Raw genomic sequence first — 25,792 nt, forward strand, 5'->3', positions numbered from 1 at the left:
AGTCAACAGGTACAAACTTACAGTTATAAAGTAAATAAGTCACGGGGATGTAAGATACTATATGGGGACTACAAGTTAATAATACTGTATTGCATATCTGAATGTTGCAAAAAGAGTAAATCTTAGAAATTCTCATCACAAGAAAAAATTTGTAACTATGTATGGTGATGGATGTTAACTAGACTTATTGTGGTGATCTTCTGCAATATATAAAATTTTGAATTATTATGTTGCACCTGAAACTAATGTAATTTTGTGTGTCAATTATACCTCAATAAAAAATACAGAAGTTACATTATTTAAATTAATTTTGAGTTTTTCATGGGCTTTATTGAACAGAATATTTCCTCATTATTTTATTTTTAGAAAAACATACTGTCATATTTATTCAAGTCATATATCTATATATGTATGTGAGCACGTGCACACACACACACACACACACACACACATATTTACTCAAAATAATATATACACCAGATGTGTAGATAGGTAGGTAGGTAGATAGATAAATAGATAATTTCAAAATTTTGTTACAAAAATGTTCCCCTGAGTTATTTTTTAAAGATTTATAAATGTAGTCTGTAGGTTGTAATTTTCTTTTCCAACAGAATAAGAGGTTAGCTGGTATGGATTGCCTCTGGTGTCTCCTTATTTAGAGAGTAAAACAAATTAGAATGCTAAAAACAAATCTATTCAAATGTTTGATGTAATTTACCCGATGTTAAGAATATTTATAAAAATATGCTTGGGCCGTTCCTTTAAAATCTAGCCAGAATCTCACCATTTCTCACAATTTTCATTGCTATAAATATCAGGGACCATATCTCCATCATTGGTTTCCTGGATTAATTCTATAGTCTCTTAACTGGTCTATTTCTGTCCTTACTCCCTAGTCATTATTTGCCTCAGAAAAGTCAGTGTATCCTGGCTTTACCAAGGGTAATGGTAATTTAGATAGAAATTTGCCACGGTCTTCTCGTATCATGATTTAATTCAAGTCCTTTGCCTGGCCTGCAAGGATCTCCATGATGGGACATTCGTCGGCATATTTGACCTCATCTCCAGCTATGGGCCCCTCCATTCACTGTACTCAGTCCCACTGGCCTCCTTGTCCGGTACACTCCCATTTCAGGGATTTTGCAATGGCTGCTCAATCTTTCTGGAACACACATCACTCAGATACCATATGGCTCATCTTTTGCTTCCTTCAGGTCTCTGCTGAAATTTCATCCTAACAGAGAAGTCTTCTTTGACTACCTCACTGTAGGATAGCCACCACCCTCTAAATTGCTTATTTTTACCTTGCTTTGTGTTTTTCAAACTTAAATTTAACACTAACAGTGCTTTTAAATTTACTTATTGTCTAACTTCCCCAGTTGAACAGTAACTGCTTGAGCAGAGTGAATGTGTCTGTTTCCTTCACTGCCCCCCAGAGTCCAGAATGGATTAGGATTTAGTGGTTGTCGCATCAATGTTTGGTGAATGAAGGAGTGAATTTTAGTTATGGACCCTGAGCTTTATTTAGATAACAAATTTTATGCCAGCAAAATGGGCAACGGTTATTTATCCACTGCAGGAGGAAAAATATATGTATTTATAAACATACATATATATATATATATATATTTACTTTGAGATATACTTTCCAGACTATTTTATACATAATGTAAATCCATTTTAATAAAGGTATGCTAAATTTCACAAATCTCACTTTTAATCGTTAAAAACTAGAAAATTTTCAAAAAAAAAACAAAATGAATACAAAATAAATAAGATTTTCACTCTTTATGACATCTCCATACACTAAAAAGGCAGAAGATATATTCTTCTTGCTTTAGTGATTATGTATAATAAGTATTTACAAAAAGTTGATTTATATAACTAAGTCATTACTTTCAATGATTAATCCACTTTGACATAGTAATATAAAGGTCTATAGTTTGCACACTACTCCCTTTTCAATTGTGCTAAAAAGTAAAAAAGAATGTCATACATTTTCCCAGATTGACACTTAGACATTGATTATTTACTGGCATAGATGATAAATAAGTGTAAATCAATACAAAATATAAAATCCTATGTGTAAATATAAAATACATTCATTGTATCTCTGTAAATATAAATTAATATAAATATATATATTATACACAATGTAACTCTTTTGTACCTAAATTTTACTTTGTAAATATATTTAATTTCAAACTTAAGTTTTATGAATCATTGATATAAAATATTTTCTATTATTTCTCATATTACTAAGAGAATTTGTATTTGTTTAATATGAATTAATATCTTTACACCTTTTAAGCATTGTTATATATTGAGATCATTTAAAAAAAAATTGTGACAAGATTTTAAGGGATTTGTTACTGAATAGAAAAAAGAAAAACAAGCAAAACCACAACAAAATAATAATGGGATAAAAATTTGACACAAATTTTTTTTTCTAGGTATACTCTGAAAATTTAGCATAAATGAAAAATTTTGCTGAATGGGACCATGTGATTAAATTAATTTCTAGACAAAGCACAATTTTCTTGCAATAGTAGGAATTAAAAGATGATAAATCATCTATGAAAACTGTTTCTTTTTAGGATTATTTTTATTACCACATATGTTGTTTCTCTGATAAAATTCAGAGTTCCTGAACAAATATGGAAACAGCAGCATGATTAATGGGACTGAATGTAAAAATACTTCTTGCAGGTTAAAATAATCACAAGTATCAAAATTAAATGTGTATGGTATACCGCCTTTTGGGATAAACAGAGTGCACTTTGCTATAATAGGGAGAGGGGAAAACTGTACTAAATTAAATGAAGTTCACTTTTTTGCCTGTGCTGTATTATTGGAAATTCCTGTAATTTACCTCATTGTTATAGAAATAATCTACACACCCCAAATATAGTCATGATTTTTCTCTTTCTCACATTTACATTCTCCTTCTTCATGCCCCTACCTGACAAAAAACAAACTACATACACTGAGATAAGGATTCATTTCCAATATTTTGAATTTTGCTCTCCATCCTGTTTTATATAAAGCAATTTAACATTACTCGAGGGCTTCCCACCGCATTCCACCTTTTTGTCCTCTCCCTCCTTCTCGTTAATTTTTCTGTTCACTTCCCTTGTCATAGTCTCTCAGACCCAGCGCTACCCATTCTCATTTCGTCCACTTGCCAGTAGCAGCTCTCGCCCATATCAGAATTCCTCCAGTCTGAGGTCCAGGCTCACAAACAATGTGTGAATTAGATATTTATATTCTCAGAAAAGTAATAAAAGGGGCAAGACCAAGCATGGTGTGCATAGAGTTTACTTCTAGATCTTATTTTTAAATTAACCTTTTCGTCTGAGTTGATAACATTAAAAAATTAAATTAAAATTAGACTCTGGTAAGAATTTTTTAAGGATTTAAGCAAATTAATAGGCCTAATTGTTTCAACATAAAATATATACCTGGTGAATCACAGAATAAAAGTGTCTCTGGGAGTGAATACTTCATAGTCACCTGGTCTTTTTTTAATTTAAAATATTGCTCATTGAAGGAAAATTTAAATTTCTGTCATTTTCAAGTTTTAGTCTTTCTGTTCATTAATTTTTATTGGATAATCTACTTTGACAAACGTGTCTATGGGGCTTCCCTGGTGGCACAGTGGTTGAGAGTCTGCCTGCCGATGCAGGGAACCCAGGTTCGAGCCCTGGTCTGGGAGGACCCCACGTGCCGCGGAGCAGCTGGGCCCGTGAGCCACAACTACCGAGCCTGCGCGTCTGGAGCCTGTGCTCCGCAACGGGAGAGGCCGCGATAGTGAGAGGCCCGCGCACCGCGATGAAGAGTAGCCCCCGCTTGCCGCAACTAGAGAAAGCCCTCGCACAGAAACGAAGACCCAACACAGCCACAAATAAATAAATAAAAATTAAAAAAAAAACCAAAAACGTGTCTATGTACCTTTTTCAATTTGAGGACTCCTTCTTGTGTATTCTCATCTGTGACGATGTCAAACAAATTTCCCCCATCTCCTGGAACAATACTGTATTCAATTTCCGCATTTTGTCCAAAATCAGGGTCCACAGCTCTTATTCTTCCGATAGCTGAGCCAATAGGGGAAGACTCAGGAACTTTCAGATGGAAAATGCCTGATAAGATATATATAATTTTTGTATACAGTGGAGTTAGTAAAGTACATAATAAGATTACCAGCCTTGAAAATATAGTCTACAGAAAATAAATCAACTTTAAAACATAATAGTGCAAAATTGAAAGGCAATTTGCTGTCCAGTTAAAGATTATGATTAGGAGTAATAATTTCACTTTTCACTTCAATAGATTCTGTTGTAGAATTTCAACTGGTCATTATAAATAGTAGAAAGTGTTAAATTAAAATTACTGTGAAGAAATAGTTTACATACTAACACCATCTAAGTGTAACCAGTATCAAATATGAAGGTGGGAATACTCATGAGATAAACTGATACTAATGCAAAAGAATCCAGGATACAAGACATAGATTAAAAAGATACATAGATAGATGATAGATAGATAGATAGAAGACAGATATTTAGATATTTATAGAAAAATAAGGCTAGTGTCCTAACATACATAAATATAAAACATATATGTAAATGAATATAATAATAGATGAACGATTTCCTCAATAAGTATAAATCATTAAACTAAAAATTACTTGTAAAATGATAAGTATATATATATATTTATATCTATGTATTAAATATATGTACATATATTTAATCTATAATGGATTTAAGTATAGTATACTACAGACTAATATTCAACTTATACTTAGTAAATTTTTAGTAGATTCCCTTCCAGGTACTTTTACACACTTTTAAAGTCAGGATATAAAGTTCTATCTCCCAATTTTTTAACGTTAAGGAAAAGAGAAAAGTAAAATGCTTATTGTTTACCACCAGGTGGAGCACCAACATTACTATAAATTTGACAGAGTCAGAAAATCCTATAAAAATCTCTATCTATATAAAATATAATAGAATCAAGAAAAATTATGGTATCCCACTAAAATGAAAATATATGCATTGTTTAAAAGAGTTTACAAAATTTTGTAAGGTATAACGTGAAAAAAAAAATATGGGCTATTTTACTGATATCTCACCAATATAAATATTAATAGGTTAAACAGCAGTCTGTTTAAATCAAAAAAAGGAAAGAAAATAGGAGGAAATGAAAATGCTAAAGCAAAACTAAACACAAAAATATAAAGCTTAAATTAATATTGACACCAGTTTAAGCTTCTGTTAGTAGATTTTGGATTCTACTTTCCCATGAGTAAAGCAACCAGGGTAATTAATTTGATTTGAAATTCTAGTTACATTTATAGCAATTAAATTAGGAAGGTTTTAATATGTTTTTTGGATGCTGAAGTTCATTCAACAAGCTACATTACAGTATTACAATTGTTTCCTTTGAGATATGAGAAAAAATAATCATTCACATTTTATGGAGATTCTGCCAAATAGTCTATTCTTTATTCCCAGTTATTTTTAGAGGTCTATTGTTGTTTCACAACCAGTTACAAAATTTTCCAATTTCATTAGCCCAGGAAGCACTTAAATCTTGCCATCTGCTTTTCTACCCCCTGCCCCCAAAAAGGATATCTACCTTTTACGTCTATAATGTTAAAATCAGCCTTATTTATATCCATCCAATGGACATTACCTCAACGGGACATATAATATATTTAGTCTCGAGAGAGCTAAGTATTTACCTAAAATTGTTTGTTTCCATGTAATAGAAAGTACATTTTACAGTGGTATAAAATACTTGCTTAATTAGTTAACTTAATAGTTAATTAACAGTTTAGCTGCCTTCAAACAAGATATGAGAAATCTCTCTAAAAGAGAAAATGTAAATGTTAAATAAATAAATAGATACCAAGTAAAAATACTTCAAGTGGAAACAATGGAGTGTTATGTAGACATTATAAAATAATTTTGGTTGAAGAATTCATATTTATCTATCAAACTAGCAACTTTTCATAGACTATAATTGTGCTTCATTAGGCTTTATTCCCTAAACACTTAAGAGTGTGGCTATCCTATAGAGTTGTCCAATGTTTGTGAACTTAAAGCAGGGTTTGAATTTGAGACAACAGGAGCAAAGAAAAAGAATAAAATTATGGGTTACATTGTATACCCATTGCCTCCAAAAAGGGTAAAGACAGATACCAAGGGGAATTTGTTTGAGTTCAAATAGCCATGATTAGTAAGCAGGACATAATGTGGCTTTTGCAACCTAGTTTCTATAGAGCATGTGTTTCACAATAGCCATATTAAACCCTGATCCTATTGAAGCACTCCTGAGATATTAGCAAACAGAAGGATGCCTGAATTCCTGTTTAATGCGGCAAGAAAGCATGTGACACAGTTATATAAAGTTGTACTAAATTTCTCAGTGACAAATTCCAAAGAAAAAGGACAAGGCATAGAACATGTGAAGTATTTTTTATTTCCTTTTTCCTTCCTTTCTTAGCACCTATGATTTACCAGAAATGTGTCTACAACCTTTGTGTCTCATTGTGTGACTGTGATATTGAAATGAAGAAACACCAAAAACCTTGAATCTATAGTGTGATCTGTCATGGTCTAATCTAACAGTACATCAGTAAGTGTTAGGAAAGTTCTTGAATTTTTCCAAATAGAGCAGTGGAGGTCTATGTTGGAAAATAAATGCTCCTCTAACAGGATATTTAGTTAGGAAACATGACTAAAAATTACTGAAGACATAACTGGCAGAGATTTGAGAGAGATAGGGAGCTGTCAAGTGTAGTGGATTTCAAGTTAAAAACATGGCCAAGCAGTGCATGATGGTGATGGTGTTGCATCACTGGGGAAAGGGGAGGGTTGAATGGAATCTTTAGGAAAATATGAGCATCTAACTTAAAAGGTTGGAAAATTTCTGCTTACTTTATCCAAGCTATTCGCGGGGAGCAACTTTAGGTTACATGTTAGGTTTATGAGTTTGCTTTTCATTTGAACATTTAAAAGTAAAAATAATAGAATCAAAAAATCAAGGGAAATAATCTAGTCTGGTGTCATCACTTAGGCTTATGGTTAGTGAAGGTGAAGAGTTTAGCCAGAATTGAGACCTTTCAATGTCAGAAAAAAATTTAAACTCTGAGAGGCTAGCTAAAGGACATCAGATAATACAGAGTATAGATGAAAGACTATATGCCTTTTCAAGACTATAGGCTGAGATATGACTTTTATGTTTTATAAAAGAACATTTTATGAGGCTAATAAAAAAAAACGTGAAGATAGCCATACTTTGCAATCCTCTATCAATATAAGTTAAATAGCAGTTTTAGAAAAAGTTGTCAGCATATAGTTTGCCTGCAAAATTCATAATTATCTAACAGCATTGGAAAACTTGTCATTAAATTGAAATATTAGTCTTTTCCTAAAAAGATGGACTTAATAGCATTCCACTTACATGCCCTACTAAAATTAAGATATAATAGAAGTAAAACAGTGTTTTCCACTTACATCTGTTTTCTACATTGAGGTTTTAGTGTACATAAAACAAACACATACAGAGCACTGAATTTTCTGTTCTTTGCATAACAGATATACATTGTAGTAAAGTGGAAGATGCATTCATTAAGACAAGCATTTCTCAGTAGAACATTGTAGTTGGTAATAAAGTCTACAGAACATGGAACAAGTCAGAGAAACTATGCATTAGTCTTGTTAGATTGTTTAGGTTCTGTCATTTTATTTCCAATGACTTGACATTTTATCATTTCTAGAAACTCAACAGCAATAAAGCTAGGGTCATTAAGATTAATTCAAAACTGAAGTAAATCTTCACCTGTGCCAAAGTTGGATCGCTTATGATGTACTATGTAATTACACTGCCATCATTTTCTGGGCATCCTACTTTTGACACATATGAAACATCTTAATGGCACTACCGCTACAACACACATTAAGATAGAAGACAGGTGACAAGAAATTATTCACAGAGTCAATAAGAATATATACTTACATAGTTATCAAATATGCATGCTAGGCTTAACAAAAATAACCATGTTCCCATAGAAAAGGAGAAAACTGCATGTAGTGAACTAAGGGAGAATTATAGTGATCAAATTCTCTAGCTTCTTACAGATAATGTGCCCTGTTAATTCCAAAGGTGAAAGTACCTGTTACTTAATTATAGGCTAAGTGGGCATCCTCTAAGTAACTAATGCTACTCAAAAAATTATACTTTGATTATTAGAACTTGCACTGCGTGTGTGTGTGTGCATGTGTGCACATTGATTACTACCTAAGGACAAAGGATATATATTTCCCTTCCTTTTTCTTTGAGAAAATTTCCAAGTATTGATGAAAACACCAAAAGATATATATTTACTTAACAAAATACAAATTAATATGTTACAGTTTAATCAGAAATAAAGATTATAGGACCTGAATAAATACATTAAATGAATGAATGAATTATACAGTACTGTGACAACATTCAACCATAAGAATAGAAAATAAAAAGAAGATGGAATAATCCATTACAACTTCTCTTTTGAAATACATTTTATTTTATGCTTGTAGTAATAACTAATCTAAAGTTACTGAAAAACAATACATAAGAAGTCAGTGTTCAGCTGCACATAAAACGTATCTATACGTAACAAATAACTAGGTTGGAGGTAATTAGGCCTAAGTAGAAATTATTTCAAATTGATAAGAATGTTAAACATTTTTAAGAACTTGAAAGCATATACTTGAGACCACTTAAGGAGATGATTACTTGAAATATTACATTTACATTTCAACTTTAGAAAATAGAGAGGAGAATCAAGATGGCAGAGTAGAAAGGACTTAAACTCATCTCATTGTTTGGGCACACCAAAATTACAACTACTTACAGAGCAACTGTCTATGAGAACAACCTAAAGTCTTACAGAAAAGATTTTCTGCAACTAAAGATATAAAGAAGGGACCACGACAAGATGGGTAGAAGGGGAGGAGATGGGTTATACTCAAGACCCACACCCCCAGGATGATAACTGGCAAGCAGGAGGGAAATTACAACCACAGAGTTTGAAAATGGAAACACAGCATTCCAAAACCTATGTGAAACAGCAGAAGCAGTTCTAAGTGGGAAGATTATAATGATATAGGCCTACCTCAGAAAACAAGAAAAATCTCAAATAACCAATCTAACTTTACACCTAAAGGAATGAGAAAAAGAAGAATAAGCAAAACTTAAAGTTACTAGAAGGAAGAAAATAGCCCAGAGCCAAGAAGAAATAAAGGAAATAGAGGCTAAAAAAAAAAGAAAAGAAAAGAAAAATCAATGAAACTAAGACTTAATTCTTTGAAAAGATAAATAAAATTGATAAACCTCTAGCCAGACACATCAAGAAAAAAAGAAATTAAAATGAATAAAAACAAAAATGAAATGGGAGAAGTTACAACTGACACCACAGAAATACAAAGGATCATAAGAGATTATGACAAAAAATTATATGCCAAAAAATTGGACAACCTAGAAGAAATGAATACATTCCTAGAAGCACTGCATTCTTCCAAGACTGAATCAGAAAAAAGTAGAAAATCTGAACAGACCAATTACTAGTAATGAAGTTTAATCAGTAATCAAAAAACTTCCAATAAACAAAAGTCCAGGACCAGGCAGCTTCACAAGTGGATTTTAACAAACATTTAAAGAAAAGTTAACACCTATTTGTCTCAAACTATTCCAAAAAATTGAAGAGGAAGGGAATCTTCCAAACTCATTCTGTGAGGCCAGCATCAATTTACAGGACTATATCCCTGATTAACATAGATGCAAATGTCCTCAACAAAACATTGGCAAGACAAATTAAACAATACATTAAAAGGTTCATACACCATGACCAAGTGGAATTTATACCAGGAATGCAAGTATGGTTCTAAATCCACAAATCAATCAATGTGATACATCACATTATCCAATATGATGCATCACATTATCATAGGATAAAAATCAGATGATCATCTCAATACATGCAGAAAATCTTTTGACAAAATTCAACATTCATTTATGATAAAAACTATTAACAAAGTGGGTATAAAGGAAGCATATCTCAACATAACAAAAGCTATGTATGACAAACCCACAGCCGACATCATAGTCAATGGTAAAAAGGTGAAAGCATTTCCTCTAACATCATGTACAAGACAAGGATGCCCACTCTCACCACTTTTATTCAACATAGTATTGGAAGTCCTAGCCACAGCAATCTGCCAAGAAAAATAAGTAAAAGAAACCCAAATTAGAAAGGAAGACATAAAACTGTTATTCTTTTCAGATGACATAATCCTATACATAGAAAATCCTGAAGACTCCACCAAAAAAACAAAAACAAAACTATTAGAACTAATAAATTAATTCAGTAAAGATGTAGGATCCCAAATTAATTTACAGAAATTTGTTGCATTTCTACACACTAATAATAACTGTTGGAAGAAAAATTAAGAAAACAATCTGCTGTACAGTTCAATCAAAAAGAATAAAATACCTAGAAATAAGTATAACCAAGGAGGTGAAAACCTGTACTCTGAAAACTAAAAGACATTGATAAAAGAAATTGAAAACTTACAAACAAATGGAAAGATATAACATGCTCATGGATTAGAAGAATTAATATTGTTAAATATTCTACCCAAGGCAATCTACAGATTTAATGTAACCTTATTAAAATACAAATAGCATTTTTCACAGAACTGGAACAAATAATCCTAAAATTTGTATGGAACCACAAAAGACCACTAATAGCAAAAGAAATCTTGAGAAAGAAGAACAAAGCTGGAAGTATCATGCTCATGGATTTCAAACTTTACTACAAAGCTACAGTAATGAAAACAGTATGGTACTGTTAGGTCAATGGTACTGTTAGATCAGTAGATCAATGGAACAGAATACAGACCCCCCCAGAAATAAACCCATGCACTTATGGTAAATTAATCTACAACAAAGAAGGCAAGAATATCCAGTGGGGGAAAGATCACCTCTTCAATAAATGGTGCTGGGAAAACCAGACAGGTACATGAAAAAAAAAGAAACTGGACCACTTTCTCACATGATACACAAAAATAGACTCAAAATGGATTAAAGACTTAAATTTAAGACCTGAAACCACAAAATTACTAGAGGAAAACATAGGTGGTGTGCTCTTTGAAATCTATCTTAGCAATATTTCTTTGTCTCCTCCAGCAAGGGAAACAAAAACAAAAATAAGCAGATGTGACTATTAAAAAATTTAAAAAAACACTTCTGAATTGAAGATATTTCCAAATGATATATCCAGTAAAGGGTTAATACCCAAAATACTTGAAGAACTCATAAACTCAAACAAACAAAAAAAAATTGAATAATAGGCATAGGACCTGAAAAGACATTTTTCCGAAGAAGTACAGATGACCGACAGGCACGTGAAAAGTTGCTCAACAACACTAATCATTAGGGAAATAAATATCAAAACCATGAGATATTGTCCCACACCTGTCTGAATGGTTATCATCAAAAAGCAAAAAAAATAAGTGTTTATGATCCAGCAATTTCAATTCTGGATATACACCCAAAGAAAACAAAAACACTAATTCAAAAAGATATATGCACCCATATGTTAATTGCAACATTAGTTACAATAGCCAAGAAATTAAAGCAACCTAAATGAACATCAAGAGATGAATGGATAAAGAAGATGTGGTACATATATACAATGGAATATCACTCAGCCATAAAAAGAATGAAATCCTGCCATTTGCTACAACATGGATGGATCTAGAAGGTATTATACTAAGTAAAATTAGCCAGACAGAAAAAGACAAATATCATATGATCTCACTTATATTTGGTATTTTAAAAACAAAATAGAAAAATAAAACAAACAAAAACAGACTCATAGATACAGAGAACAAACAATGGGTGGTTTCCAGAGGGGAAGAAGGTGGTGGGGATGAGCAAAATAGGTGAAGGGAATTCAGAGGTGTATACTTCCAGTTATAAAATAAATAATCACAGTGTCATATTGTACAGAGTAGGGAATATCATCAATGGTACTGTCATGGCTTTGTATGAGGATAGATGGTCAATAGATTTACTGTAGTGATCTTTTAGTGATGAATTTAAATGCCAAATCACTATGCGGTAGACCTGAAACTAACATAATATTGTATGTCAAATATATGTCAATTTATAAAAGTGAACTATTTTTTGATACATTCTACAAAATGGATTAACCTTTAAAGATACTGTGCTAAGTTAAACAAGCTAGTTATAAAACATTACATATTGTATTACCCCATTTTATGGAGTGTACAGAGAGGCAAATCTACAGAGACAGAAAGTAGATAAAATTATGCATGGGAGTGGAGGATGCAATTGAGAGGAACTGGGGAATAACTGCTCATGGGTATGTGGTTTCTTTTTGGAATGATAAAAATATTCTAGAATTAGATAGTAGAGATGGTTGCACAACTTTTTGTGTATAGTAAAAAGCACCGAATTGTACACTTTTAAAAAACAAAAAAATAAGTAAATAAAACTTCATAAACAAAAACAAATAAATAAATCAAATTTAGAAAATAAATGCATATTACTATAAAACTGTTGATTCAGTAATTGAAGTCAGACATTAAATTGTTCAAATAGTGATCTTGTGTATATGTGTGTGTGTGTGATTTACCATCTAATTACAGAGAAGTAAAATGTTGCTTTATAAATATTTTAGTGTTTTAATTACTTAAGCAAGTATAATAGCACACAAAATGATCTTGCCTTATCTATAGAAAATAAAAAGGTAATAAAAGCAAAAACCATATCTCATATGACCTTGTCTCATATTTCACAGAAAAAAAATAATATCACAGAGGGGATAGCTCAGCTTCCTGAACTTTTAGACTATCCCACATCATGTTACCATTAGTCTAAACAAGTACAACATGCAAGATGTAATAAAAACCTTTTTTTTTTCCTTTGTCTCCCACTGTTCCTTTAGACTTTCTTCATTGCCAGTACACTTTGCCTTCTCTGCTCATCTTCAAATAATAGTCTTATGTTGACTTTAATTACCAAAATCTAGATCTGGAAATCAGAAATTTCCAGTATATCATATTAATTAGTGTTTTGATCCATATGCAAAATTAAGACTTCTCCTGTCTGTCAGTCCACCGCCAAGCCAAACTGGGCCAGTGCAGATGGGGCTTCAGTTTGGAAATGGATGGCTTGACAGGCTTTCCCTGTCTCGTCATTCACTTGCCAGTATTGAAAATTCCAACCAAACCAATTCCAAATGAACTATGAAACAAAAACCAATTACTTAATGATTGTCAGAATAAAAAGTGTTCCTGATTCTCAAAAATATGTATTTTTAATATATGCGATTTATATAACCACTACTTCCATTACATAGTAAACATGATGTAGATCTTGGCAAGAGTGCACACCGTTTCAAGTGCATTAATAACCTTCCGTTGTACATTCATTTTATGGAGTACATTGAATATTCCCTTAAAACCTCCATTAATCATGTAAACCTTTTTTTTGTCCTTGTCTATGTAATTTCTGACCCACCTAACAAAACATAGTAGATGGATAATTCTCATTGATATTGCCCAATAATTTCACAAAAATGGGCCACATCTGAGGTTTTATTATAAATTATAAATATATTCAACATCTTACAAACTAGGCCTGAAAAATGTTTGAAATTCAAATTCACCTGGGAATACTTATTTAACCAAAAGTTTGATTTTTCACAGATTTTTTTGAAACATTGTGAGAGTAGTCTAGAAAATAAACTTAACCGAAATTAATTTTTTCAATAGCACCAAGTTCATTGATCTACAAATTTTATTTCTAAATATTCATCATATGTTAATGCATTAATGTATGTATACAATGGTTTAAATTTTCTTTAATTGACTGTATTTTATAATTGAACACTACATGTCTCTTCCCTATCATGTTGCTTATGCCTAAAATGTTCCATTTTCCCACTGCTCCTCATCCCCGTTTACGTAAATTCTATTCTTCATTCTTTCAAGGACAACTTCAAGTCATTTTTTGATGAAATTTTTTCTTGTTTTTGCACTTCCATTTTTTCACGATTCTTTAAATAATACATTATGTTTTTTCAATGGTCTAAAATATTTTGGTACACATTAGCTGTTCTACTGGCTAACTCTTCTTAGAGGTTTCAGAAATCAATATTGATATTAATTCCTTCTACATCCTTTCAGAACTGCTCTGTAATGATTTGGTGCCCATCTTACACATTTGTATATCATTGTGTGCATAAGTCTATCATTCATTTTACTTCAAATAGTATAATTGTCCATTATACACAGAGCTGCTTGAGGGAAGAGATTAATTTTTTTATCCCCTTTATACATAGAAAAAACGATATAGCCATTTTTGCATGTACTTTTCTATAAAACTAGCAATCCATGAAACATTATTCATTAAAGGATATAATTTATTGTGTCCAATATTTGTTAATAAAATAGATATGTGCAAAATATTTTGTTTCCATGGTTTTAGTATTATTTATATCATGTTTAACTCTCATAATACTGTATAAGTCCAATTTCTTTGCCTATATAAAGACCAATATGCTATATGCTAAGACCAATAATAAGGCAAATATGAAATAGATTTAAACCATGTGACATAAATGAGAATTTAGGATACCTTCACAACTGTGGTTAAAAATATACACCATTGTCAGAAATATATGTATTAAAGGTTTGAGGTGGTGATTTTTAAGGTTCTCCTTATACCTTTGTTCATTCCCCCTCCTGGATTTTCTTACATTCAAAATTAAAGAATTATGCCCTCTTTAATCTGATTAATTTCATCCATGCCTCAAGTTTCATTTGTCACTTCTATCATTAAATGTCTCTCGGAAATGTTTTTTTGACTCTGACTTCTCTTTGAGGCTCCCTATATTTTCAGCCATCATTTGCTCATTACCACTCAAATTTCAGCATATCAACAGAAAAACCATCTCCTACTTAAATAATTTCTTCACATGCTCTTTATCTTACTTATCTCTGAATCCAATAGATCACAAAGTCCTTTCCATTCTGCTGCTGTGTATTTCTCAATTCTGGCTCTGTTTGTTTATTCCAAACAACTGCCCTGGGTTTGTGCCACATCTTCTCTCTACTTCAGTGTTTACCAACTTAACAAAGTTATTTTTTAAACATATCGATTTATGATATTGCCTCTCTGCTCAAAAGCACACACATACATACATAAATACATGTGTATAATTCAGGATTACGGCACTCTGCAACCAACCTTCTCTCTTTCAGTCTGTTAAATTCTTACTATACATTTCTTCTTAAATACTATATCCTTCATATTTCCTAATAATCCCAGCTAGATCTAATAACTGTATCTTATTTATGCCAATAGTTATTCTGATCATATTCCTATTATGGAATTTTATTGTGGTTGTAATATATTTATACATATAGATATTTGTCTTATAGAGTGCACTGTTGACTAAGAAAAGTAAAGATAGTATTACTCAATTCATATCTCTTAAGAATCAAGAACAAGTATGAATAAATACATATATTTGATTGTATAAAAGTGGCAGGAATTTTTTTTTAACATCTTTATTGGAGTATAATTGCTTTACAGTGGTGTGTTAGTTTCTGCTTTATAACAAAGTGAATCAGTTATACATATACATATATCCCCATATCTCTTCCATCTTGCGTCTCCCTCCCTCTCACCCTCCCTATCCCACCCCTCTAGGTGGTCACAAAGCACCGAACTGATCTCCCTGTGCTATGCGGCTGCTTCCCACTAGCTATCTATTTTACATTTGGTAGAGTATATATGTCCATGCCACTCACTTTTTCCCAGCTTACCCTTCCCCCTCCCCATATCCTCAAGTCCACTCTCTAGTAGGTCTGTGTCTTTATTCCTGTCTTGCCCCTAGGTTCTTCATGATTTTTTTTTTTCTTAGATTCCATATATATGTGTTAGCATACAGTATTTGTTTTTCTCTTCCTGACTTACTTCACTCTGTATGACAGACTCTAGGTTCATCCACCTCACTACAAATAACTCAATTTCGTTTCCTTTTATGGCTGAGTAATATTCCATTGTATATATGTGCCACATCTTCTTTATCCATTCATCTGTTGATGGACACTTAGGTTGCTTCCATGTCTTGGCTATTGTAAATAGAGCTGCAATGACATTATGGTACATGACTCTTTTTGAATTATGGTTTTCTCAGGGTATATGCCCCGTAGTGGGATTGCTGGGTCGTATTGTAGTTCTATTTTTAGTTTTTTAAGGAACCTCCATACTGTTTTCCATACTGGCTGTATCAATTTACATTCCCACCAACAGTGCAAGAGTGTTCCCTTTTCTCCATACCCTCTCCAGCATTTATCAGTTGTAGATTTTTTTTTTTAATATATTTATTTTTGGCTGTGTTGGGTCTTCGTTTCTGTGCGAGGGCTTTCTCTAGTTGTGGCAAGCGGGGGCCACTCTTCATCGCAGTGCGTGGGCCTCTCACTATCGTGGCCTCTCTTGTTGCGGAGCACAGGCTCCAGACGCGCAGGCTCAGTAGTTGTGGCGCACGGGCCTAGTTGCTCCGCGGCATGTGGGATCTTCCCGGACCAGGGCTCGAACCCGTGTCCCCTGCATTGGCAGGCAGATTCTCAACCACTGCGCCACCAGGGAAGCCCGTTTGTAGGTTTTTTGACGATGACCATTCTGACTGGTGTGAGATGATATCTCATTGTAGTTTTGATTTGCATTTCTCTAATGATTAATGATGTTGAGAATTCTTTCATGTGTTTGTTGGTAATCTGTATATCTTCTTTGGAGAAATGTCTATTTAGGTCTTCTGCCAATTTTTGGATTGGGTTGTTTGTTTTTTTGATATTGAGCTGCATGAGCTGCTTGTATATTTTGGAGATTAATCCTTTGTCAGTTGCTTCATTTGCAAATATTTTCTCCCATTCTGAGGGTCGTCTTTTCGTCTTGTTTATGGTTTCCTTTGCTGTGCAAAAGCTTTTAAGTTTCATTAGGTCTCATTTGTGTGGCAGGAATTTTTAATTGACTATAATGTGATTTTCAAAGACTGAAATAATAATAAAACAAACTTAAGCATTTTAAGAAAACTGGGGAAATGATATTAACAATCATAGCATATATCCTTTACTCTGGGTAAAATTGTTTAAAATAGTATTATGATTATAATTGCCACCTCAAGAAGGTCGCTAGCCATCCAGCTTATAAGCATAATTATTCTGAGAGCCTGCTAATGGGGCAATGGGGCAACCAGGCTACAATCTTTTATACTTTACCACATGGGAAATAGAACGAAATAAGTCATCCAAAAGTGTCAGCACTATTTTAAAAGGACTTATACACTCATTAGCAAAGCACAGTATGATGTGAATAATGATAATTATAGCAATGAAAAATTATTTAAACATTCTGTTTCTGTTATTTTTCATTTGCTTACATCTGCCCGCATAGAGTCTAGTGAAACTCACTAATCCCTTCTCATTGGAGAACTGGGAGTGCAAAGTTTTTCACTGAGCTTGCCTTCAAATTGTATTCACTTTGATCCAGTTTGAGTTCAGCCTTAAAGCATCAGTATCTGACATCCGTAAACTCTTTGGAAAACTTCTAAAGATGTACAACTGTATATGAGTGCTTAATGTGTTAAAAAAAAAATTAACTTTCAAAATACTTAGTTTAAAATGACTACATTTTAATACTCAGTCTCCACCCAAATAGGTGGAATTTTGCATGAATCAAAAAATTCTCATGAGGTACAAAGTAATTAACTCATTACCTCTAGTTAATGAATAATGAAAAAGCCTTCTCAGAGAATCAACACTTGCTCCTTCATCACAGATTTTCAAATTGTGCCCTACAGACGATCTATACCACAATCTACTGGAACACTTATCTACAATTCAGATTTCTGGATCTAAGCTACATCAATTGAAGCAGAACTTCCATCACTGGGACATAGGATCCCAAGGAATTCCTAAGGCAAATACAATTTGAGAACCACTGGGAGAGCCACTGGTGAATAAGTCCCAGATTATCATTTGCATGCCTTATCTTCCGGAAATAGTTATTTCTTATTTATTTTTATTGAAGTAGACAAAGGCCCATTTGGGAATTAAACTTGAAGTGTTTATTCCACTTAGTAAAAAGCTAGTTTTATAATGTGTCTTGGCTTATTTTTCAAGAATAGAATTAAGAGTCATCAAATATGACTCATGCCCACATTCTATGTGAGAACTGGAAGATACCTGAATATAAACGCTTTGTATAATTTTTTAACCCCGAAAATTTATGATTTTTAATGCTTTTTAAACATTTCCTCCCAAATGAGGAGCATATCTAATTGTCATATATCATACATACATAAATATCAAAGATCAACTTATCTAATTTTTTGTCATATTCATATCTTTGGGAGGTACTGACCTAAAAGCCACAGACTAAGTAAAATTGTCAGAGAATGCTAGAAAAGTGTTATGTGTTTGAAATTACTTAAATACAATTTAATTATGGGAATTAAACTGTGTATTAAAGTTGATGCTAAATTGGCACCAGTACTAAGTTTGAGAAACATAAACAAATATGAATTTATATCATTAACACCCTCATATATTAATTTTTTATTACTATTTAAAACCGACACCCAGTTCCAATTAAGGAAAGCCTTAACTTACATTTGATCTATACAGTTAACTTTGCAGACCAGTTGGTCCACGCCACCCTTCCAACCTCAAATATTTGAGTGAAGCTGAAGTAGTCATTCTCATTTAAATAGAAGTGGAGCTCACATAAGACCCATTATTTTAGTCATGCCTCTTTTGGTATTCTTTCAGAGTAATTGCCACCATCTTCTCTTTCTCATTCTTTCACCTAAAATAGCATATTGGAGGCAGTGATAAGAACAGAAGTTCCACCTTTGCCTCAGAGGCATCATTTAGAAACACGCTGAGGGTGTTAACAGTTATTTGTACTTGATCTGCAGGTAGGAAGCAGGCCTTTGGCCAGAGTCTCCAGATAAGTTGGGAGGAGAGATTTGTACATAATTCACTCCCTAACAGTCACAGAAAGAGATTGTGAAAAGAACCGAAGTGATTCTCAGCATACACACATTTACATATTCAGGCATATCTTGGGCACTCAAAATCCAGGAAAAATTTTCTCCTATGATATTATTTAAATAAATATATAAATCTATATAAAGTTTTGAATTCTCAAATTATATATATAAATAAATATTAAAATATAAATATGTACAAATATTATATCTAAAAATAAACTTAACACATGAACTTGTATCTTTAGTAGTCAATCACAGTCATCCCCATGACAATCAAACTTTGGACACCTGGCAGAACGTGATGGTACATTTTCTAAGGCTGGATCTGAGTAGCTGTCAAAATTCAATTACTCTTTAATTCTGTATTCAGAATGACTTATTACATGGTTTTACCAAGTAAATTTCAGTATCAAAGCTTATAGTTTTCCAGGTATAAAGATGGTAAATGGTAAACAAAGAGAAATAGACTTTGTGGCCCCATCTGGGTATAATTGGGTTCATGGTTCTAGGTATAATATTGGATACAATTATATGTTTTAGAAAATAACTATTGTACAAATAATATTTTATTGACTTATAACTGAATCAATTGTCCTATAACTAGAAACAGTCAATATAAACATGTTTGGTAGGCATTTGATGAAAACAGACTTACTTTATTTTGTTTATTTATTTATTAATTTATTTATGTAGGCCTTGCTCTGCAGTTGGTTTGCTGGATCTTTTAGTTCCCCAACCAGGGATTGAACCTGGGCCACAGCAGTGAAAGCTCGAAGTCCTAACCACTGGAGCGCCAGGGAATTCCCAAAAAACAGACTTACTTTAAAATACTGTTTTATTTATGACTAAGAAATTGTCTTAAAATAAATATTAATGTCTTATTTTATGCATTCGAATCCATTTACCACACAAACAGTTCTCTTAAATGCTTATTATATTGAAAAAGAAAGGAAAAAGAAGAAAACACTTCTTTTCGTTTCCTACAAATTATCCCTTTTTATGTAAACTATGAAGGGCTTTATCTCACCTAAGTTGTTTTCTTATTCATTACAAAACTATTACACAGAAGAGACAAGTGAGAGAAGTATTTTGCCTAATGTGAATTAACCACATCACTTAATTGATTTGATCTCATAATGTATAAATTAGATCAGCTTGTTAGATGGTTTTGTCATTTAAAATTCAAGTAATGGAAACCATCAGCATTTTGCTGTAGCTTATTTTGACAGATGGAAATCCTCTACGGATGTCCTCGATTATCGTAGATGGAAGCTATATGACTATATGTAAAAGATTTTACAAAGAAAATATTTTGTTTTTATATGACTGCAGGTAGAGCTCTTTTAACATGCCTGGTATTATTTCTATTTCTGAAACAGTATTCCCTCCTTTGTTTGTGAACAGTTCTCTCTGTAGGACTTTTGGGGCAAAACACAGGCATTAAAGGCAAATTGCCTTTTAAGAGGGGAAGTGATAAAAAGTTCTGAAGTCCCTTCATAAGATTAGGTCTTGGGTTCTCCTACCTAGGAGCTGTGTGATCTTGGACAAGTTACTTAACTTTTATTAATAATATACTCTTGTTCTTTTATTTCTAAAATTAAGAAAATACTATACAGTCATTGTAAAGCTAAATGGGAATATATATGCAAATCATTTTGCATAATGCATGACACATGGTAACTTATTAGTAAATATCATTGTCACCATCATCAAATGAAATTGGCAGGAAATTCTGATGCCTCAGGGACCATCTATTTTGCAACAGTAAAACAGCAAACTATTTACACTTGCATCCTACAAATGGCCATGACATTTAATTTTATTTTCATTTCTAACATATTTATAGAAGGAAATGGATGGAAATGGGTGCTTAACAATGTCACACATGCATATGTACACACACAAAGCCAAAACGAATTATGATTAGTAAATTTTGAGAAATTATCTTGTGCATTTTTAAGCAATGAAAAAAATGTAGCTCCATGAAGTTCATCTGAAGGAAGATTTTTTTTTTCAGCATAATTGCTTAAAAAACATGAACAAATATAGTTAGCTGTGGGAAATTCTCTTGTTAAGTTATATTATGTATGAAATATATGTTTTCTTGACTTTTACATTCAAAAGTTATTATTTCAGTTTGTCATTTCATGTCATATTTTCAGTTTAATTGATCCATGTGAGAAATATTCCTGCAGAAAGAGCACTGGCTTCTAAAGAGGTGGCTTTTCTGTTTATAAATGTATTCTGTCTTTTTCCTCTGAAGGATATAATTCAAAATGACAGTACAGTAAAAAGGGCTTGACACAAAGGCATGTAAGATTTCAAGGGGATTAATTTTTTATTCATGAAAATGTGAAAACCCTCTTCTTTCTCATGATTCAAAAATATCTCTCACCTATTATACTTTCAGGCTATAGCTCGAATATGCATGTAACACAAGAAGAAAATAATTAGATCACAGTGATCTATTTGGTATATTCCTTCTACCCTCTCATTTCTGTTTATGATGACAATTCAGCATATGTCATGTGACTCTTTTGCAGACGTGTCTAAAAATATGGTTTCAGAGTGGCAGGTAAAAGAAAAGAATATCTTTTCATTTTCATATGTTAAACTAGAAGAAATTTGAACTTTAGAATAAAAAAAAAAGCCTTTGCCAGTTTTGTTGATCTTGGGCAGGTTAATCTAAGTCTCAGTTTTCTTAACAGTAAAATGTGGAAAATAAAGATCTCAGAGTGTTTCTGAGGAAAGGAAATATGAAAATGATAAAGTTCCTGACACAGCATGAAAATGCTCTAAAAGTTCAAATGCCCTTAACCCCATAATCTTTCCTAGTGGGTCTCATCTAGTTACTCTTAGATCTACAGATTCAACTTCGAATAAATTCCAAACAAGCCTGCTGCTTTGTACAGATTCTTTTCACTAGATAAGATCTGGAATTGATCTTCCTGTCTCCCTGGGACCTGAGCATGCCATCTTGGTTCCCTAACCATACTGTAGTTTCTCTCCCTTTAAGATATTTTCATTTCCTTGTTGCACTCCAGCCTATTTGTCTGGATGGCTGTTCAAACTTTTGCAAATTACCTTCATCCATACCCAGAAGTTGTTTCCTTCTACTGGTTGAGTTTTATACTCTTCATCTGAAAAACCTCACTATCATCCTTGTGAATAAGAATACTGACACTACCTAGGAAGATCTCTGCTATTTCTTATACTCTAAACTGAACATATTTTTTATGCACAAATCCAAAACAGAATTCAAATGTACAATGTCACCTTTTATGTAAAAGTAGAACAATCTTTCAAACTGGTCTCCTCAATTAACTATTACAGATTGCCACAAATAAGCAGTAAAATTGTTAAAAATCAGCATTTTTGAGGCGGGAACATGTTCTTTATTAATGCCACATTCTAGAGAATCAAATGCATTATTTCTTTCTCCTTTGAAATATTTATTTATATTTTTTCAGTTTCCCTGAATAGAAAGCAAGGAAAGTGTTGCTCTAGGACTCTGTGTTATTAGTCATAACCTATTATTTACTAGCCATTTGTCATATACATCCCAGTTGCTAAAGTATGATGATTTCTAATTGCCACTTTTATAACATTTGTTCAGTACACTGACTTTCTGATCACTAAGTAAGGGTATTTCCATAAGAAAATATAGGTTGATAATTTTAAGAAAAAAATGACAAAGTAGTAAATTATGTAAAACCACACAGCTAAAGGAATAAAATATCCATTTAGTTAAATATTCTCATTGTTATATACTTTAGTAGATAAACTCAGACTCTCCTGGATTTAGAAGAGGAAAATGATTTGCTTTGTTTTGTTTTCTAAAACTGTTCGTGCAAATGAGTGTCTAGTGAATTCATCAAATTACTTATGTAAGCAATCTAAGAAACAGTTTCTGTATTCTAAGTCCTAGGAACACTGAACTATAATCCTTGAAAATGTGCCAGAAATCGAACAGGTACTTATTGGTGTTAAATGTAATACTGCAAAAGAAAACTGGATGTAACACAAGTGAGACGTATTCATTTTCAATAAGAAATATAGAGTTACAGAGAAGATATAGGTGTGAATTATTCTATTATCATAGAAAGTGTAGCAATTTTCACCTACTGCAAAACTAAAATAAAATACAACTAAAGTAGAGAATTAGCATCACTGCAATGTCATCTGATATCTCCAGGGAAGTATACAGAAATGATTCAACACATATAATTGATAAAGTGAAGGCAGAAAATTTTATGCTAATTATATGATATAACAAATAGTACAGTGGCATATATGTCATAAATCTTAAATTACATTGTACTTTTCATATTTATATTACTTTTTCAACTAGTAAGAAATTAGACAAGATCCCAACCTATTGTGAATATTTTACTTTTATAAGAATTGATAACATGATTTGTACAATTATTGACTCATTTATATTTTTTTCTATTAAAATCACACTATGCATGATTCTAATGGAAAAATGTAATTCTGAGGACATTTAATTTTTAGCTTCTACTTCCTAAAGACAAAAAGTGTCTGGAAAGTTATTACAATTCCTGTAAAATTCAATGAAATGTAAGACATTTTTTAAAAAGCTGCACTGATTTCGACTTAACGGGAAAGAACATACTTTTTGGGAATCGAGGTGGATTGTCATTGACATCTGTTAGGGTGATGTTGACTATTGTCGTTCCAGCTAACCCTCCCAGTTGTCCGCCCATATCCTTGGCTTGGATGAGGACTTGGTATTGTTCTTTGACTTCCCTGTCCATGTTTGGCAAAGCTGTTCTAATAACACCTTAAGGGGGGAAAAAATAAAAGATAAATATCACAAATGGTGAGTTTTCCAAAATAAAATAGTCCACAACAAGAAAATGATTCTATCTAGATTCATTAGCAAAAAAACATGCTAACAAAAATTCTGTGTATTAAAAAGTGAAACACCCAAAACATCCAATGGTTAGGATATAATTAAATATATTGTGGTAATAGCCATATAGTGAAATGCTGTGCAGCATTGTGGAATATGGTTAAGGAACAATGTATTGGCTCTAAAAGATGGTCATCATTCACTGAGTCAACCAAGTTAGACATAATTTATACAGAATGATCCTACCTTTAAAAAAGAATTAAATTGTTAGACAATATATATTTTAGATATATAGTAAAAAAATTAAGTGGTTACACTGGAGGTGAGATTTCTAAAGAATGACATCTTCTTCTTCATTCTTATCTATTTCTTGGGATACATATATATTACTTTGCTTCTTTGAACACTTGAATATCTCCTTTGTGTATTTTATTTTGTCTTTCAGGATTCCTCTTACTTATATTAGCCACAGATTTTCTTACTTAGATCTTATTAAGCTTTGCCATTGCAGGGATTTTGTCTCTCTTGTCACCAAGTTACTATACTACAACCTCTAATGGAGTGCTTGTCATTTAGAAAAAACTGAATAAGAATGTGTTGACCATCTGACTAGTGGAATGACTGGCTAAATGAAGGAAGGAATCTATAAATTATTTATTTATTTATTTATTCATTTATTTTTGATGTGGGCCATTTTTAAAGTCTTTATTGAATTTGTTACAATATTGCTTCTGTTTTATGTTTTGGTGTTTTGGCCACAAGGCATGTGCTATCTTAGCTCCCCAACCAGGGATTTAACCCGCACCCCCTGCATTGGAAGGCAAAGTCTTAACCACTGGACCGTCAGGGAAGTCCCTATAAATAATTTATGATCATGAATCATGATATATATGCATATTTACATAGCCTACTCATTTTCTGTTCTTGTGTTTGAGTGTAGAACTAATTTATATTTATATTTATGTCTGTATTTATATTTATATTTATTCATAGTGTAACAACTAAAACCTTCTGGATTTATTGCAGGTAAATTGTGAATAAATTTGATAACAAATTCCAATCTATACCTAATGATTTTAGGGAGAGATTGCAGAAAATTTGTCTTAAACCCATGTATCTTTGATATTATTTCTTAAATAATAAGGCATATATGAATAACAAATTTAATATCAATTGTCAACACAAAATATAGAATCCTAAGCACAAACTGAATATACATCCTTATTTTATCTGTACTTACCTAATGTTGCTCTTTTGCTAATTCAGACTTAACTACAATCTGAAATTTCTTTTGGCCCTTGGCAGGAAATTGTTGCAAAAAAGGCAAGTTCCATTTTTTCTCCTGCTGTTTTATTCATGCGCTGCTACTGACACCCTTTTACTTCAATCTGTTTGTCCTTTCTTCAGCTTGGATTTCTGATGTTTCATTTCCAAGTGTCTTAACTAACATTCTTCATCTCTGTATCTCAGTGGCCTGGTCCTACATGCCTTAAGCTACATGACTTCTGCCTGCCTTATAATATTTACATTTTCTAGATAAATGCCTGGGTTTAATTCATACTCATACTACATTTTCCTGTTGTTGACCAGATTTTTCTTTACTCAGTTCATTTCCATTAAGTATATATGTACATTTCATACTCCACTCACTTAATTTTTGGTATGAAAATTTTCAATATAATTTACAAATATAAGTTTGATACATAAATTTTATGATATATGTATACATATGTAAAACATTGATTTTATGAAAAATCAATGCAAATAAGCATTAT

General features: G+C 32.2%; 1 protein-coding gene across 2 annotated transcripts in view; it reads right to left on the minus strand.

Moving 5' to 3' along the window:
• Positions 1–25,792, minus strand: part of CDH12 (cadherin 12) — a 269,372-nt gene that overhangs the window by 55,331 nt on the left and 188,249 nt on the right. For both annotated transcript variants that reach the window (XM_061187673.1, XM_061187672.1), the window contains 2 exons: positions 23,778–23,945; positions 3,952–4,139 (listed from right to left, as the gene is read on the minus strand). In XM_061187673.1, the coding sequence (XP_061043656.1) occupies positions 3,952–4,139; positions 23,778–23,945 (356 nt within the window). The remainder of the gene's footprint in view (positions 1–3,951; positions 4,140–23,777; positions 23,946–25,792) is intronic.

Source organism: Eubalaena glacialis, chromosome 4, assembly GCF_028564815.1.
Source record: "Eubalaena glacialis isolate mEubGla1 chromosome 4, mEubGla1.1.hap2.+ XY, whole genome shotgun sequence".
NCBI classification, from domain to species: domain Eukaryota; kingdom Metazoa; phylum Chordata; class Mammalia; order Artiodactyla; family Balaenidae; genus Eubalaena; species Eubalaena glacialis.